Here is a 17890-nt window from a genome sequence, read left to right as displayed (position 1 = left end):
GGCGGGGCCACGCGGCGGGGAAGGCGGGGCCACGCGGCGGGGAGGAGCGCAGCGCAGCTTTGCCACCGGGAGGCTGGACGGTCATGCAGCTCTGGCTGACGCCGAATGATGGGGGCGAGGCCTCTGGTGACCGGGCGAAGCGCCCTCTTGCCGCCAAGCTCTGCACCTGTAACGGGAGGTGCAGCTTCTACAGCTGGTAGGCTGGCTGGAAGGGATGAGTCTAATCACCGGACCGTCTTGCCGCTGCACTTGAACAGCTGGTGACAGGTCTGACGTGCTTCCAGAAGACGTGACTAGAGATACAGGCCACGCGGAATATAACCAGTCTGTTTCAACAAAACTCTCTTTCCTCAGTCCCATGGTTGTTCGCAGGGTCTCCCTGTCTGCTTAAAACAGGGTGAGAAAAGGATTTCAAAAGCAGCGAGTCTGTCCATCAGTGGCTTTATGGGCATCACTGGGTAAATATGCTTCACGTGGCTTCCAACACAACACTCTTGTCCAAGAATGTATCCACACAGCGATTGGTATTCCTGATGCCTGGGCGTCACAGGCTGGATTGTGGAGAGTTTAGCTGAGCTGCTCTTGGTATTGCTGTCAGTCGTCCATTCTGTGTGGCAGAGTCGCCTTAAAATGATGCTGGCCGACTCTGAGCCCAGGCCGTTTGTTTGTTTATTCTTGCAATAACTGGGGTACAGGCAGAGGCGAGGGGGTTCAGAAGATTCATCAGAGACAGAGTGGGGAACAGAACAGGTGGTTGAAGAAAGTACACTGCTGAGGGGAGCAGCGGCAGGTCAGGAGAGGTCTGCCAGGCCATGTAGATCAGCTCCCTGGCCAAGGATCGAATTCATGCTGCAGTGGCTAATAGCTTCCTAGTGCAGAGACTTAGCCCCTTGTGCCACCAGGGAGGCCCTGCTCCTCCTTTTATGAGCTGGGAGAGTAAAGGTTAGGGGTGTCATATAGATGTTCATATTTCAGTAAGTCCTCCCTGTCTGATAAGCTCATCTTTTTACTCTCAGAGTGAAAGGGTAAGGACAGCCTCCCTTGTTCAGTGAATATGTTACAGGGCACCCCAATGTGAATTGGGTTGCCTGTCTGTGGGTCTTCACCCGTGCGCTTACGATTCAATCGTATTATGGACACACTGAAAAGGTTAAATAATGGATTTATTTATAAGGAGAAAGGTAAAGGAATAACCCAGGGAAAGAGGGAGAGAAACGCAGGTTAACTAGGATGTCCTACCAGTTCTGCTGACTTGGACTCCACCGGCTCGCTGAAAACCGATTGAGCGCCAAAACGATCAGCTGCGAACCACCAGGCCAAGAGCCCCCCAGAGCCCACATGTCCGGTTTTATCCCATCCTGGCTGCTCAGCTCCGCCCTCACGTCCCTGCGTGCTTCTTCTTGGTACTGATGGGATTTGGAGTTCCAACATTTGGAGTGGGGGCGGAGTCCATGAAACCTGTACCTGTTACAATTCCCCCCTTTTGATTTTCATACCACCATATCTATGGTGGCACAGATTTTAGAGTACAGTCAGTCACCAACATTGTCCATGAATGTCCAATATGGCAGCCATAAGTGGAAAATAGTCCATTAGTGCATGTGAAGGGGAAAAAAAAAAAACAACTTCTTGGTGGGTATCAAAATCATAGCAACAGAACAAAACAAAACTTTAAAAGCTGTTTAAAAGTTTCTCTCAACCTTGATTCCAACTTTGTTCAACTTGTTTGCACAAGTGATTTACAAATACATGTTAGCTTTTAACCATTTTTGTATTTTTGCATAAAATCACAGGGCAGAGGGGTGAGGAGGGTCAGAGGTCAAAGTGTCAACCTTTTCCAAAAGCGTTTGGGAGAACAATGAGAGGAGAACAACGTTCATCTCAGATGCAGCAGGTGTGGGTCCCCAGATGCACGGCCAATTGTTGCAGGCTGCTGGCAGCCTAGTGTCTGTCTGGGGCTCTGGTCTGTACAAAGAGAACAAGAGACACACCTATAATTTAAAAGTTTGCATGACCACATTAAAAAGGTCAAAAAGACGTGACATTTGAATAATACTTTTTATTTTACCCTGTAGTCAAAATGTGGCTTTGGCCAAGTCACAAACCACATGCTGCTTTTCCTGCTGTAGTCAAAGGGCAGTGTGGGATTTGCCTTCATACCCCATCCCAGTGCTGACTTACAAACTCAGGGGTCCAACTGCACCTGTGTCTCTCAGCTGCTCCGCTGGACAAAGATGACTTTATGGCCCTTCTCCCTCACTTGGGAGTCAGAAGAGGAACAGCCTCTCTCAAGACTGGCCTCAGTGCCACAGCTGCACCTGAAGAGTTTGAATTCTTCACACTTAGATTTACAGACTAGGGGCGACGCTGGGGTAAAAACTGGAGCCAGAGGTTCATAGATAGAAGAGGTGGGTTGTCACTCAGTGTGATGTGGGGTCACCTAGGACTGCATAGGGCTCCATGTAGGGTGTGGGGCTGCAAGAGGTGGAATAGGGTTACATGTATGGAGTGGTTGTAGGGTCATGTGGGACCATTTTAGGATTGCATGGGGGTAATGCAGGGGTTGCATTGGTTCCTGTGAGGCTTTATGGAGTTGGTGGGGTTTTGTGGGATCATGTGAGAGCTTTAGGGGTTCTGTGGGGTGATAAGTCAGTTGAGTCTCGAGTGACCACATGAGATCACATAGAGTAGCATGGGATTATTGTGGAGTCGTGTGGGATTACGTAGTATCATGCTGGGATTGTTTGGGGTGGCACAGGGTCACATGAGGTCATGTAAACATACAGGGTGGCGTGTTGCCTTGGGCTTTGCGGAGCATGCAGGGTATGAGATTGCACAGGGCAGGTGGTATGAGTAGCTGGATCATGTGGAGTGGATATGGGGTTGTGTGAGGTCATCAAGGGCTATGTGTGCTCATTTAGGCCAGAATGGGGTCCCCTGGGCCACGTGGAGTGAGACTGCTTGTCATTGGCACAGCTGTGCCCTGGGTAGGGTGTGGGGACTTTAAACTGTATGATGGTTCTGCCCCAGGTGTTGACACCAGCTTGCATAGCCAGAACTGGCGTCCTGCAAGGGGGCCTTCTCCATCTTCTTTGTTTTCAATCTTGCTTCTTTGGATATTTCATTTAGTAGAAATAATTTCTTATTCTTTGTTTTTCTTGAACAATCCCAAGAGGATGCTCCCAATTATCTCATTTGCAAATTAACCCAGCCAGAAACAAAACAAGAAGACTCTACCAGCTTGAAAGGGAACACTTGTTGGTCATTAACTAAGGTCCAGCCCTGCTAATCACTGATGTGAGATAAGCAGCCCCTGCTGGCTTCCCTCTCCCAGTTCCTGCAGCATTGGGGTGGCAGCATCTGTTCTTCCTACGTGGGTTTTTGGGGCACTAAGCCATCTTGGGATTCAAGAAAGAGACTCTGGTAAGGCATACACCCTACGACTGACCCATTGTCTCCTGGGTGCTGGGGAGGTGGATGGCGACTGTTTCATCAAAGCTCATTTCTGCGTGGTTTTTGGAAGAATACAGATGAAGAAAGGGAGCGGCGGTGTCTCTCAGTCCCACCTCCACAGTGAGGGGCGTCTGCTGTCCCCACCACATTTGGGGGGGCAACATGGGTATTTCCTTGTCGGTCTGAAACTAATTCACTTGTGGCTGTGGTGCTGCTTGGTGAGGTGCGTTCTACACTGTTCTGGGTTGTGCTTGGCAACCTTCTGTCATGATTTTTAAGCCCACACTTAGGCACGCCACGTATCCATCTCACCTTTCCTACATCCCTGCAAGGCCTGAGCCATGATGAAAGTTCAGAGCTTGGAAAAGGAGCAAGAAGCACAGTGGGAAGGGCTATCCTCCACCACGCCAGGGATCAAGCTTTCCAGAAAAGATAGAATTAAGGAAGGTGGGTCTGACAAAGTTTTAAAAAAAGGGGCTTACCTGGGTGGGTCCACATGCTTATAAGGGATTCTGAGAGAGAGGGAGAGAGGCAGCTCCCTCGGTTCCCGCTGGGAGCTGAGCAGCCTGGCCATGTCTTGGGACAGTGAGTCCTTTGGAGGAGGAGGTTGGTGGCAGGAGAGGCTGGGGAGGGGTCGGCCTTTCTTTGGAGATACTTGTGAGTTGAAAGGTAGTTCTCACCTGGTGTGGGTGGTGGAGACTTAGAAAGTAGACTCAAAACACCAAACCAGACCAACAAGCTACTGTTGAGGAGCTGGGAGTCCTAGGAGGCACCCATGATGGTATAGTGTTTGGTTTTGTTTTTCTGTTCAGAAGTATGGAGAACCTGGGAGCTGGGCTGCTCTGAGGAGCCCCAGAGCAGGTGGGCCCCAGTGGCCAGAAACTTGTATTTTGCTCACTTTTCTGCATGGAGTGAACTGTTTGAACTGAATCACAGACAGTAGTAAGTTCAACTCAGATGCACTCTGGTGGAGGAAGAAGCAAATCTAAAATTGGGGACTGGGGAGCTTCCGGAGGTTACAAGGGAAATACAAATGTGGTATAGAAGTGCCCAGCTCTGGGTGGTCAGGTTCATCTCACAGGGAATTTTCTCACATTTTGCTTTTGGATATCTCTTAGTATTTGTGAGTCTGGGTTCTACCCCAGATACATGACGGGGTCCCTGAGGGATCTGGCCCTGCTCCAGCTGGTACTGGCAGCTAGGCTCATGTGGTGAACCCCGCAAGAACAGTATGGGCTGCCTTGCTTTTGTGGTGTTTTAGGCTGTATGGGTGAAAAGCCTGAGTTGGGGGCACTGTGTGATTTGGGAGAGCAGACTGAGGCTGCTTTCCTTCTCTTACACTGCATGTGTTTGCCCAGCACCCCAAAGGGGCCAGAGGCGCAAGAGGACCACGTTCAACAAAAGTCAATTCAAGATCCTCAGTGAGGCCTACGAAAGGGACTGTTACCCCGACTTTCCCACCATACAAGAGCTGGCCAAATTAACCCAGGTTCCTGAGCCACGGATTCAGGTAAAGTCTTATCAGCCTTGGAAGGAGGGAGGGAATGGCGGGGAGACCAGTGGGATCAGAGCCTGTTTTAAGGCCTGCTTAGGAACCTCTTGGAGTTAATCCTCTCAACACCCCGGTGAGGGGAGCATTATCCCATTCTTGGGCTGGGAAATAAGGATTATAGTGGGTTAGTCACTTAAGTTCCTACTCTAGCCAGGGATAGAATCTAAATTGGCGTATTTGGGTGATTTCTGTCAAATATTTACTACATTAGAAATTAAAACTGAGAAATTTAAAAGCATTCACTAAGTCATTTAGAAATAGCCATACTAAACCCATCACATGTTAACAGGTTAATTAAATAACCTGTTTTTCTAGAAAAGCAATTATATTCTCAGATTTAGTAAGAGGAATGGCTGTTACACAGGAGGCTGGATTCCTACATCCCCTTTACCTTCCATCTGTCCATACAGCTCTGGGGTGTCACAGAGCTTGGGGATGGGATGGGGTGGGGTGGGGTGAGGTGAGGTGAGGGGGAAATGTTGAGTTTTAACTCTCAGAGGTCTCCAAAAGTGCCTGGTCCCAGACCTTTTGTTCCTTTGGGTCTCAGCCTTGGGGGATTGTTCTGATGCCCTGGAGGGCTGGGTCCCACCTCTTCTAGGCCTGCTGAGATGAACTGCTATAGCCTGGGGATAGAGGATTTTATGCTGTCAAAGTTAAGAACCTGAGTATAGAAGCTGAACAGCAGCAAGATGTCTAAAAAGCTCCCCAGGGATTCTAATGGGTAGCCAGGGTGGAATTCTCTACACTGGGCCAGCAGTTTTCATCCCTAGACTATCAGGTCCATCCCAGGGCATCTGGTTCGGAAGGTTTGGTTGTGTACCCAGATGTGTAAGCTGCCAGGCGACTCCAGCACACCTGGTGCCGCCACATACCTCCTCTGGCCCGGCCCCCATCAGTTCAGCTTAGGTGCTTGATGTCTTCCCCAGCCGGTTCTCAGGTGAAGGTGAGCGGGGTCTGTCACCCACAGGGCCCCTCTACTCTGGGGCCCTCTCCTACCATGTCCTACAATCAGACTTGGTGTGGAATTAGTTTCCACTAAGGGGTTGCTTTGTGTCTTAGAAGTATTGTTTTTTTTTTTTTTTTTAAAAAAAAAAACAAAAAACCTATGTAGCCTTAGAGATTATTAACCAAATCACAATCCAGAGAAGAGCTGCATTAACAAAAGCGCCTGGTACCTAAAAGAGAAACCTGGCTGGGCGAGCTCCTTCCTAGCTTTGGAAGTATAACCGGAACTCAGTTTTCCCCAATTTCCATCTTTCCTACAGGCCCAGCCCCAATCTGAAGTCAGTGATATTTGATTTGGAGGGAACCACAGAGACTCTAAATGGCCACTTATCTATGGGCCTGGGGCACCTAAGCTCTGGGGGCAGGCAGGCAGCCTGTCTGGGTAGAGAACTTACCAGTAACTTTTCCTTGGAGGCCCCAGGCTAGGTATGACTTGATGGCCATTTGCAGCCCAAAGAAATTATGGTTCAGGGGGTACCAGGGTTCAGAGGTTAGGGGTCTGACCTCTGGGAGGGAACCCTGAAGGCATCCTTGATGGGGTGGGAGCACCTGGGAGAAGTGGCTTTTTAAGCCCAGGAGGCCTGGCAAAGTCTGATGGCTGAAGCGCTGGTCTGCACAAAGGTCCTGGGGCAGCCCACACCCAATGCTCAGGTCTGGGCACCTAGCCCACTCTCAATACTACATATTTGATTTCTTGTTATCAATACTTGTTGGAAAATAGAGGGGCACTGGATTCAGACCTGTCAGGGCCTTTGCAAATGCTAACCAGATCTTTAGCAAGCAAACATTGCCAGTTCCCTAGGCCTAATAGCCTACTTGGGGCTTTTGAAGATTTCTGAAGGCATTGAGCATGCTTTGATTTACTCCTCCATCCCTCAGATGGGCTGAGGAGGGCTGAGACCATTTATGCTCTTGTCTCAGCCGCTCACCAGGCTATGCACAGGCCTGGGGTCTGTTCATTTTACAAGTGGAAGTTTGTAGCCCTTGGCAACATCTATGCTATTTCCCCCACCCCTGTGTGGGGACAGCCTTATTTGAAAGTTTATGTGGATGGGGCCCTCCTGGTGGCGCAGCAGGTTAAAGCACTGCACTGAGAGGCTTAGGCCACTTCCGCATGAGTTCGATTCCCGCCTGCCCCGGAGGTGACCACATGGCGTGGCAGACCTCTCCTGACCCGCCCGCTGCTCCCCTCAGCAGTGTACTTCGTCGATCTGCCTGTTCTGCTCCCTACTCTGTCTCTGGTGAATCTTCTCACCCTCCGCCTCTCTGGCCTGTACCCTAGATCTGTATGAATAAATGAATAAATCTTAAAAAAAAAAAAAAGTTTATGTGGATGATCAAGGATCAACTGGTTGGTGAGGCAGAGGAGGGGCAGGAATGGAAGCCCTGATAAGGGCTTGAGTGCTTGGGTTTGAGTGCTTGGGCGTGGTCATCCACAAGTGGGTGTAGGTGGGTTTGGGGAGACAGGCCTGCAAGGTGGTTTGGGCCACACAGCGATCAGGGTGATCCGGCCTACACAAGGACTTGGCTTTTGTTCTAAACTGGGAAGCAGTTTGATAGTCGTTTAATGACAGGTCATATGCTATTTGATGATGGTAATTACAGGCCTGGGCTTAACTGGAAAATGCCTTTTTCCTGCTTTCCCTTCTCTTTCCCCACCCTTGCCCCTGCAGCTCTGGTTTCAGAATAGGAGAGCTCGAAAACGAAAGCTAGCGCAGAAGCCCAGTGTGGAAGACAACTCGGTGGGTCTGCAAGCCTGTGCCCACAGGTGCCCTTGCCAGCAGGGCCTTCAGGGAGCTTGGAGTGATGCCAGCCAGCTCTTCTCGACATCAGAAGCCAACTCTGGTCAAGCTGACCGGTTGGTCCTTGCTGGTGTTCTGACTGTGAAAGTGGTCAAAGTGGGACCACCAGCCCTGGAGGCGCAAGGGGCGTCTCCTACCTCGCTTTCCATCTCTCAAAAGTGCAGTGAGCCAGGCCCTGCAGAGACGGGGTGGCAGCTCCCCCCCCACTCTGAACCCCTAAGTGGCGCCCCAACAGCTGCTGACCTAGACCAGTCACCACTGGCCTCTCCACCCTAGGGGGAAGGCCAGTGCATCCCCCTTCCCAGACAAGGTCGTGATGGGAGGCCCCAGGGTACCCCCAGCTGTGGGGACCCCACCTGGTAAAGTGGAAATGACGTAGGTGTGCATTGATAGGAGACAGACTGAGCTGTGGTTCGTTTGTAATGTTCAGTCCAATGCAAAGTTTAAGACTAGGAAATTTTGTACTTGACCATGGAGAGGCCTTCCAGACATACTTCTTAGGGAATGAAGTTGTCGAAACAGATGGACATAAAACTGATGGGGGAAAGGGGAGGGACATGGATGGGGTGGCAGGCAGCGAGGACCAAAGGGTTTTCCTGAGATGGGAGAAGACTTTGAAACCTACTAGTCCTGCCTTTTATCGACTGCATGGGAAACTTTACAGTGTTCTCTAAACTCTTAGAAGGGGCTGGGGGTGGGTGGGGCTGCCTGTGGATATGTATTTACCAATAAAGCAGGAGATTCTGACTGCACGCTTCCCGTTCCTCTCCATGTGAGCCTCTGGCATCCTGGGGCCAGCCCCTAGGTGCCTCTGCTCACCTCTCTGAGTTCAGGGATGGTCAGCTCATTCCTGCTTCAGGCAGTTCCTGAAAATAAGCCCTCTCCCAACTCTCTGCAGGGCCTACAGCAGGCCCCCAGGTGAAATGAAGGGAGCATTTCTTCTCTAGCCAGGCCCCTCCAGCATCCTTCTCTTGGCCCCCCACCACCCTCCAATGCTGACAGAGAGGGGAAGAACACTCCAGCAGAGGTGATTTACTTAGCCAGGAGGTGGCATCCCTCATGGTTGGGGAGCCCCTGAGGACCCCTCTAGGTCGCTGGGAAGACCGTATCATTAGGGTAACAGGAGCAAAACTAGCTTTACCTGATTTACAAATAAGAATGTGGTGAGTCAGAGATGCCCACTGGGAATTTAAATTGCCCTGGGTGGTCCCAAGTTAGGAGAAAGCAGGAGCTGAGCACAGGCTGATGTGTGGGAATACATCCTGCTTGTTGCTGTTTCTGTGAAGGGCTGACCGACACTTAAAAATCTGGGCCCTGTGGACTGTCACTCCTGGTGTGCCCAGGCTCACCTGCTTCCCCCATCTGTCAGGTGAGTCCTGGGGGCGGAGGTCATTTTGAAACTACAATCAGTGTAAGTAGTGGCAAAAAAAAAAAAGTGTTTGGTTCTGAGTCAGCCTGTACATTCGTTCTTTGGATCACGATATTGCCTGGCAAACATATATTTGAAACCTTGTTCAGGAGGACCAAGATGTTAGGGGGTGGGATCATCACCCATTATTCGATACTGAGGTAAGAGGGAAGGGCCGCCTCAGGTTCCGGGTGCTTCCTCACGGTGTACACCCTGAAATCCCGCAGCCGCCGATAGGCTCTGGTCTCATCTGCACTGAGAACGTGAAACAGGCCCAGCTATGCAACGAGCAAGGTGCAACCAGAAAAGGGAGCAGGTGTCGGAATGTGTTGGGTGTGCGATGTGTATGTTCGCATGTTGGGGTGTCTGTGTTTGGGGGGGTGTGGATGTGTAGTATGTATCCCAGAGGGAATGTGGGTCATCAGAAAGAACTTAAGTAATAAAGCCACAAATGATAAGCCAGATTGTTTCATGAAAATAATTTTTACATGCATTTACTGGCATTTCCCACGCAATATACTGTTAAGTGTCAAAGAGAAAATGTATCATGTCTGAAAAAAATTGGATAGAGATTCAGGGGGAGGTCAGGAGGAGCAATGACAGGCCACACGGGAACTGTGTCGTCGCCCGTCAGACAGCTCATGTGACTTGGAGTGACTAGAGAGAGCCTGGGAGGTGTAACATAGGCAAGAGGGACACTTCATGTCAATCTCTGAGAGGTGGAATGGGTTCAGGTGTTCTGGAGACAAGCAGGGCTGTAGAGGTAGGGAGACCCTTTGGAAATTGGTTCAGACTGGTCCTTTCCCCGCGTTATCTGCATACCAGGCTGCAGGTGCGGGAGTCTGGAGGTGCTGGTTGCTCTGTGGCCTGTCCTTCAGCCCACTGCTAATTCAGGACCTGCTAACTCACTCACAACCTGCTTCCCTTCCAAGCCCGCTCAGGCCTTACCACCCAGGTCCCTTTAAATAAGAAAAGACACATACGTGGGAAATCAGAAATCATCTAATCAAGAGGCTATCACTTGAAAGTCTAATTTGAATTGACTCACATTCTAAGGAGGAAGGAAATTGTTAATATTCACCAGCTTTCTTTTGTTTTAGTCCAGCTCCTGTTAGAAACACTGCCTGTCAGGTAAAGAAAGAACTTTTGTACATTTCTCTCCATTTCTTTATTTTTTTATTTTAAAGATTGATTTATTTATGGTTACGGAACTGGGGTACAGGCCAGAGGTGTGGTGGGTGAGAAGATTCACCAGAGACAAAGTGGGGAGCAGAACAGGCAAATCTACTGAAATACACTGCTGAGAGGAACAGCTGGAGAGGTCTGCCTCGCCATGTGGGTCAGCTTCCTGGCTGGGGGATCGAATTTGTGCTGCAGTGGCTTCAGAGAGCTTCATAGTGTGGTGCTTTAACCCATTGCGCCACCAGGGCATCTCTCTCCATTTCTAAGGGAGAATGCAAATGGTCTATGAGACTTAACAAATGGGAGGGGCAGGTAGAAGGCGGGAGGGAGGGGTCCTGTCTTTCAGGATCTCTTCACCCGTCCCTTGCTGTCCCCAAATCCTGGAATCAGGTCTAGCGCTGTTGGGCACTTTGCATGCAGCATTGTTAAAATGATACCCAGGGTGGTCCTGGGGTCACCTGATGGACACTTCCACCCCCTTCCCTAGCTTGCTGTCTAGGTCAGTCCTTGGGACAAGGATTTGCTGTGGGATTTGCCTGTAGGGGGTTTTTAGGGTCCTCCAGAGTTCCCCCTGCAAGGGAGTCAAGGCTGAGTGGAGGACCCAAGCAAAGGGGCAGGTGCTGTAGAGGTTCAGCTGACCCCTGTGAGCACTGAGCTGGTGTGATCCTTCAGAACTGCTCCACTTTGTACCCACTTCCCACCGCCTGCCCACAGAGAGGGGCATTTCCTGCGATGGCTCTTCTCTGAGCCAGCAGAAGGCAGTGCTCCTGGCCGCTGGGGACCTCTGCCTGGAAGGGACCCGGTTTGTCCCTGTAATGCCAGGCCAACACTGGCTTTGTCTGAAAGCTGCTGCTGCTGTTTTTAGTCTCGGTAGGTCACGGTCATCTTTGCAGCCTCATCTCCTTTACTTATCTGTTTACTACCCAACCACTGACACCTACATGATAGGACTAACTAGGTGTCCCATGGAAGTCAAAACCCCATGGGAGAATGGGCGCATGAGTTTGCACATGGGATGAATGTGTCCTGGAGGTGGAAGAGTGACTGGTCTTCCACCACGGGATGACCACACCCGGAATCTCAGCTACTGTGCTGTCTGCACCTCTCTGCTGGTTGCCCTCCAAAGCATTGCTGGTGCATCCCAGGAAGAAGGGGACCCTCTCAGCCCACCTGCACTCACCTTTGGAAGTGATCCACTTAGAATGGAGGGAGGGACTTGCTAATTCCACTTGTATCCAGCTTCTCTTGAAAATTGTATTCATATTTAATATCTAGTTATTTTGACCTTGCTAGGATGAATGATAACATTCAGAACCCTGTTTATTTATTTTAAGATTTATTTATTTGTGCATACAGAACTGGGGTACAGGCCAGAGGTGCAAGGTGGTAAGAGGATTCATCAGAGACAGAGGTGGGGGGGGCGGGTGGAACAGAAGAGGCAGATCAATTTACACTGCTGAGGGGAGCAGCAGGTGAGACAGAAGTCTGCTGTGGCAAGTGGAGCAGGGGACCCAGCTCACATTGAAGTGCTGTGGTAGCTTCTCAGTGCTGAGCTTTAACCCTTTGTGCTACCAGGGAGGGCTCCAGAAGCCTGTTTAAATGAGGTTTGGATGGTAGAGAGTGAGTGCCTGCTGCTGTGCAAATCAGCTAGCTATAGGAACCAACAAGTTTATACCTTCCACAGCAAGTAATGCTCTCTCCCCCTTGGTGGAACTGACTGGGGGGTCCTGTAGAGGTTACTTGGGGAATTGTTAATCTTGGATTTGGGCATGTGCCCATGGATCTCACCATGAACACATTCTTCAATCTTTTCTGTTATTTTTTTTTTCAAATAAACCCTATTCATGGCTGGCATAAATGGCTGTTGTCACTCCCATTTAAAGCCATAATGTCATCTTTTGAGGACTGTTTCTAAGAGTATTAACTCCTAGAGCAGCCATAGTGAAGCAGCATATACCGGCCGGCTTCAGAAACAGAAACCTGCCCACTCCTGGGGGCAGCACACTTGCGTGGTCATCACTGTTTGTGTTTGTGTCCTAATCTCAGGGACAGCTGGAGTGGATTAGGGCCTCCCTACTAACCTCCTTTACCTTAATTAGCTCTTTAGAGACCATCATTTAATGCGTTCGCATCATTTAATGCGTACTAAGGGTTAGGATTTCACCAGTGAATTTGAAGTATCATTCATTGTATTCTGCGCCATCCACTCTGCTAGGACGCACACTCCCAAATCATCCCTTTTGAACTTTAGAATCTGTGTCCAGAATGTTCCTTTAAAAGACTGGCATCCAAGAATAAACAAAACAAAACAGAAAACAAAAGACTGGCATCCTTTCCCTTAGGGTTAGTTTGAATTTTGTAAGAGCTAAAGTTTAAGCCAGTGTTTAGAATAGCTCAGTGGTCCCCAAACTCCAGAGACATCAGAGTCATCCAGGATTGTGAAAATGCAGATCACTGGACTCGGTGCCCTGAGTTCCTGACTCAGCAGGCTGGCTGGGAATGTTCATTTCTGACAAGCTCCCTGGTGATGTCACACAATGTTGCTCAAAAGCTAGTCCAGATTCTTCCCACTAGGTGGCACAGTGTGCACCGCTGGTAAGGTGATCTGGTGTGTGTTCCTGGGCGCTGTGTGGTGTGAAGGAACGTGGCTGTGCACAGCTTAGCCCAGGTAGATGATCTCACCCTTCTAAGAGGACATTTTCCTTAAGTTGTATGAGCCAACTTTAACTGTGGCATTTCAGACCTCAAAAGCAATAGAATTTTAAATGAAACAAACTGGTAATGAATAAAGCAGTAGTGAACAGTATGTATTAAATATAGGACCTTTGGGTGCCAGTGTGATCAGCATATGCAAAATAGAGGAGAAGAATATGAAGCGATCTTATTTTTGCTTTCTTGTTCTCACATTTTGACTGTCAGAGTCAAGAGAAGATCCATTTACTCGTGAAATTAATTTCCTAACCATCTGTCATCCTTCATGGTAAGTCCTAATTTTTTTGCACAGTGCAATAGGAACTGTTTCTTTTTACACTTGCAATGGGCAGCAAGTTAAGCATAAGGGTTTGTATGACTCAGCTGGGTTAATCAAAGCAAATTATTACTATTTGTGGAGAAGAGAGGTCAATTAAATATATAATTCATATATGCTAGAGGAAAGTAATATGATAAAATTACACTTCTGAGTGGTGTAAGTCAGAATGTTGATTAAAAGTGGGAGTCGGGCCCTCCCTGGTGGCGCAGCACTGCACTAAGAAGCTAAAGCCGCTTCCGCATGAGTTCGATCCCCGCCTGACCCAGAGGTGCCCACATGGCGCGGCAGACCTCTCCTGACCCGCCCGCTGCTCCCCTCAGCAGTGTACTTCATCAATCTACCTGTTCTGCTCCCCACTCTGTCTCTGGTGAATCCTTTCACCCTCCGCATCTCTGGCCTGTACCCCAGTTCTGTACGAATAAATAAAAAAAAATTTTTTTTAAAAAGTGGGAGTCATGAATATATAAAATAATTTATACGTGAGGCTGTGATAGAAGTCTTCTTAATGTTTTTGGTGGGCCTGGTTATATCTAAACTGTGAATTTTTGCTTATTGTGTATACATGTTCAATGCAAGCTGTATAATTCCATTATAAACTAGATCTAGGATTTCTAGCAATTCCCCAAGTGATGGGGAGAAAGCAATGATCAAGAATATACCTTTGTAGAGGAAAAAAAATCTAACTAGAGGAACTAAATGAGGGAAATTGTCAAATTATTTTGACATATGCAGATTTCTAAACACTTGATTAGTAAAGAGTGTTTATAAGAAATCTTTTTTCTGTATGTTTCATCAAACTTCATATTAGCAAAGAACATTGCCCTTTTTCAGTGCCAAGATGAACAGAAATAAATTTTACATGCTGTAAGAAGGAGGGGAAAATGAGCAAGCAGATGGCCTTTGAGGGTGATTCTTGGCTTGTTTGGAGCCTGCAGACACAAGTGTTAACAGAGAGCTTTCACACTGGGGACCCCGGCCTGCCCTTGCGTGTGTGCTTCTTGGGGTTCCTGGATGGGGAAGGGAGAAAGCCAAGGATAAACAGTCAAATTAACCTGGCATCCTCAGGCACAGGTTAATTTTTTTTTTAAGATTTATTTATTTATGCATATAGAACTGGGGTACAGGCCAGAGGTGCAGGGGAGGTGAGAGACTTCACCAGAGACAGAGTGGGGAGCAGAACAGGCAGATCGATGAAGTACACTGCTGTGGGGACAGCGGGCTGGTCAGGAGAGGTCTGTCATGCCATGTGGGTCAGCTCCCGAGCAGGGATCAAACTCATGCTGCAGTGGCTTTAGCTTCTTAGTGCTGTGCTTTAGCCCACTGCGCCACCAGGGAGGGCCCAGTCACAGGTTAATTTGAAGTGAATTTCACATGTTCATGGCCACACATGGGTGCAGGTGCTATGCAGTGTCTTCCTTGGAAAGGAAAACCTGCACTCACACATCATGTTGAACAATTCAGCTGTTGTAACAAATACACAAACAGGATGACCCCACCTGGTCCTGGGGGCTGGAATTCTGAGATCAAGGTGGCGGTAGGGCTGGTTCCTCCTGAGGCCTCTCTCTTGCTGTGTAGACACCGCCTGCTCTTGTGTCCTGACACAGTCATTCCTCTTTGCCTGTGTCCTCATCTCCTCTTTGTAGAGGGACAGCAGTCCTGTTGGATCAGGGTCCACCCACTGACCTCATTCTGGCCAGGCATTGAACTCAGGCCATCTTGGTGGTAGTGCTGAGCCTTAACCCCCAGGCCGCCAGGAAGGCGCAAAACTCAAATTATTTTAAGGTTAGTTTGCTTCTCTTTCGTATGACTCATCATCCATAAGCTGTCCTATGTTTCCTACTTCTGGAATATAAAATGGTAGCACATTCTGAATCCCATTTTCCGAGTAATGATTGAGCTGGGGTAACTGGTACAAGAACCTTGGAATCTCAGCTGCATGATGCCATCGTCAAATCCTTTGGAGACTGCGTCTCTCCCACCTGCCTGCACAGCAGGTCATGTGCTGGTGCCCAACAACTCCTTCATCATCACCATCACTTCATCATCCTCTTCAGATTCTGCTGCTTCTGAGATGCTCTCTCAGGAACTAAGGGGCAGCCAAAGGCAAAGAAGGCCAGGCTTGTCACATAAGTAACTGGCTTCAGTACATTCTGGTCTGACACTTCATTTTCCTATATGAAAATGATGAAATCTGGTCCAGAAAAGGCATTTTTACTCCTTTATTTCTAGGGCATGTGCAGCAATGGGCCTAACGCAGGGCCTGTCTCAAGAACCAGGTTTCCTGGAGTAAACTGGAAACTGCTGGGCTTTGGGGTACCTTGTGTTTGAATAAACATCCATCTCGCTCTCCATGGTTCCAGCTAATCAATGTTGAGTCATTTCATTAGTGATGCAGAAATGAAAAGCAAACTCCTTTTTGGTTTAAGTCAGTGTCCTTTATAGAATATCTTTACAGGTAACCATTGGTGACTTTGTGGCCAGACAAATCCTGTGTGAATCCAGGTCCTAGGAAAAGTGGTGTTTGCACACACCAACGCAGCGGCTGTTCCTTAACAGTGTGTGGGTTCATCTTCGGACAGAATCCACCTGCAGGTCACGGCTCCGAGCTCCGTGGAGACGCCGCCTGTTTTATATTTTAAATAGCAGTGTATTGGACTACAGGTCCCTAACAGGGCTGGGACACTCATAAAGACACTTTCTTTTTGTCTAGAAAACAGTGCTGGGAAAATTTGTTTCTCTTTGAACAACGTTTTCTTCAGAGTGATCAGTCACCACATAGCACTTTGAAGCAGAGTGGGAGAATGGACAGCAGTTGTCACAAAGACACGTCAAGGGCGCAAGGCCAAGCTTAAATATTTCCTGGGACCCTCAGAGGACTCACTGGCAACACGTCAGTGTCCTTGAGGAGAGGTTTGGGGAGGAAGGCTGATACTGGGACCTCCTGCAGAAGGAATCTGGCCCGTTTCTAAGAGGTCTGTTTCTAACTCCTGTAACAGAATGCCTCCCAGGCAGGCTTGATTCGCAGGGGGGTACTTGAGAAAACTGAAGCCAAGGGTCCAGTGGTGGGTGGAAGCTGGCATTAGGACCTCTTCAGCAGCTGGTCTCTGAACCCCTCACGGAAACAGCTCGAGGTGACAGGCCCATCTTCCCATGGCTGTCCCAGGCTGGCTGTCATTCCTGGGCCCTCAGGGCCTCCCCAGGGTGGTGGGCTGACCCCACAGACATCCCGACAGAGTCATTGTCCTGCCCCTGGACTCGGTGTGTCTCTCCAGTCACTAACTCTTATGAATTTCCAGATATTTCACATTGTCTCCATAAACATTGTGTGCTTCTTGGGTAGGTTACCCCCTATAAGCTTTGTCATTTTATGCTGTACTGTATTCGTGAAGAGGACCGCTCACTGTAAAACCTCTTACCGTGAATTTATGTTAATATTATTCCTGGAAACCTTTATGAACTCTTGAACTAGTTTTAATACCTTAATGTTGTTCTGTTGAGATTGACATCTAAACTATCATATTGATGGAGGAAGGAATGCAGGGGAGGCATCACAAGACTGAGTCGCACAAAGGGGACAGGTAGGAGGGGCTAGTGCAGCAACTGACACAGCCGTAACATCAGGGTCCTCAGGCACCAAAGCCCATGTCGGGGATGTCCGGGAAGCCCGGATGTCTCCAAGAGGTCCCAGCAGGTAACAGACTGTTGGGGGCTGTGCCTGAAGCTCAGACCCAAAAGGCAAAAGATAAGGACATGGAGACCAAGCTCATCAGGAAATCTCCGGGCCTCTCAAGTTCTACCTAGACTCACGAGGAGTGAGGCCCTCCCAAGGACAAACTGCCTATACCGGCAGTCTCTCCACCAGCAGGGGGCAGCCGCTCCTCTGCCCATCTGTGCCTGTGCAGGTGCTTCTTTCCACCCACTCTCCCTCTGCAGGGCAACAGCCTCCTCCCTGCCTGTGACCTGCACCTGCCAGACTTCTCTGCACTGACCTCCCTCAGTGGAGGCCGCTCTCTCCTTAGGCCGCCTGCCGGCAACCATGCAGGTCTCTCTCCTGCAAGCCTGTCCCTTTCAGGGCAGCTTTTCCTACCCACTTGCACCTATGCAAGTGTCTTTCCCTCTCCTGTCTCTTTCTAATAACCTTACTCTTCAAATATAACTGAGTCTCTCTCTTGTGGAGAATCTCGCCGTGTGCCGCTGAAAGGGGAGCTCTGGTGAAACCTTTCCCAGAGTGAACCCAAGGACCCCGAACTCAAAAAAAGACATCACTCACCTGCAAGTCATAATATTTTTATATTTTTAATTCCAGTACATACTTGGATTGACTTCTGACTTTCATTTAGTGTCTTATACTAATTGAGCAATGCTTCAGGGATGATAAACAACAGCTTTAATAATAGACATAATTGTCTTTTTTAAAAAACTTACCCTTTCAAAATGCAGCTCTTTCTCCCCACTTG

General features: G+C 48.9%; 1 protein-coding gene across 1 annotated transcript; it reads left to right on the top strand.

Moving 5' to 3' along the window:
- Window positions 1-3738: 3738 nt before the first annotated feature.
- LOC105853747 (retinal homeobox protein Rx-A-like) lies at window positions 3739-8191 on the top strand. Its single transcript, XM_012726070.1, has 4 exons — window positions 3739-3900; window positions 4812-4963; window positions 7684-7931; window positions 8089-8191. Exons 1-4 carry the CDS (start codon window positions 3795-3797, stop codon window positions 8189-8191), a joined length of 609 nt encoding a protein of 202 aa, XP_012581524.1. The 5' UTR covers window positions 3739-3794.
- Window positions 8192-17890: the final 9699 nt, after the last annotated feature.

Source organism: Condylura cristata, unplaced genomic scaffold (assembly GCF_000260355.1).
Source record: "Condylura cristata isolate star-nosed mole 26May11 unplaced genomic scaffold, ConCri1.0 scaffold00017, whole genome shotgun sequence".
In the NCBI taxonomy this organism is placed as follows: Eukaryota; Metazoa; Chordata; class Mammalia; order Eulipotyphla; family Talpidae; genus Condylura; species Condylura cristata.
The sequence above is the reverse complement of the archived record's forward strand: the minus strand, read 5'-3'. Positions and strand labels throughout refer to the sequence as shown.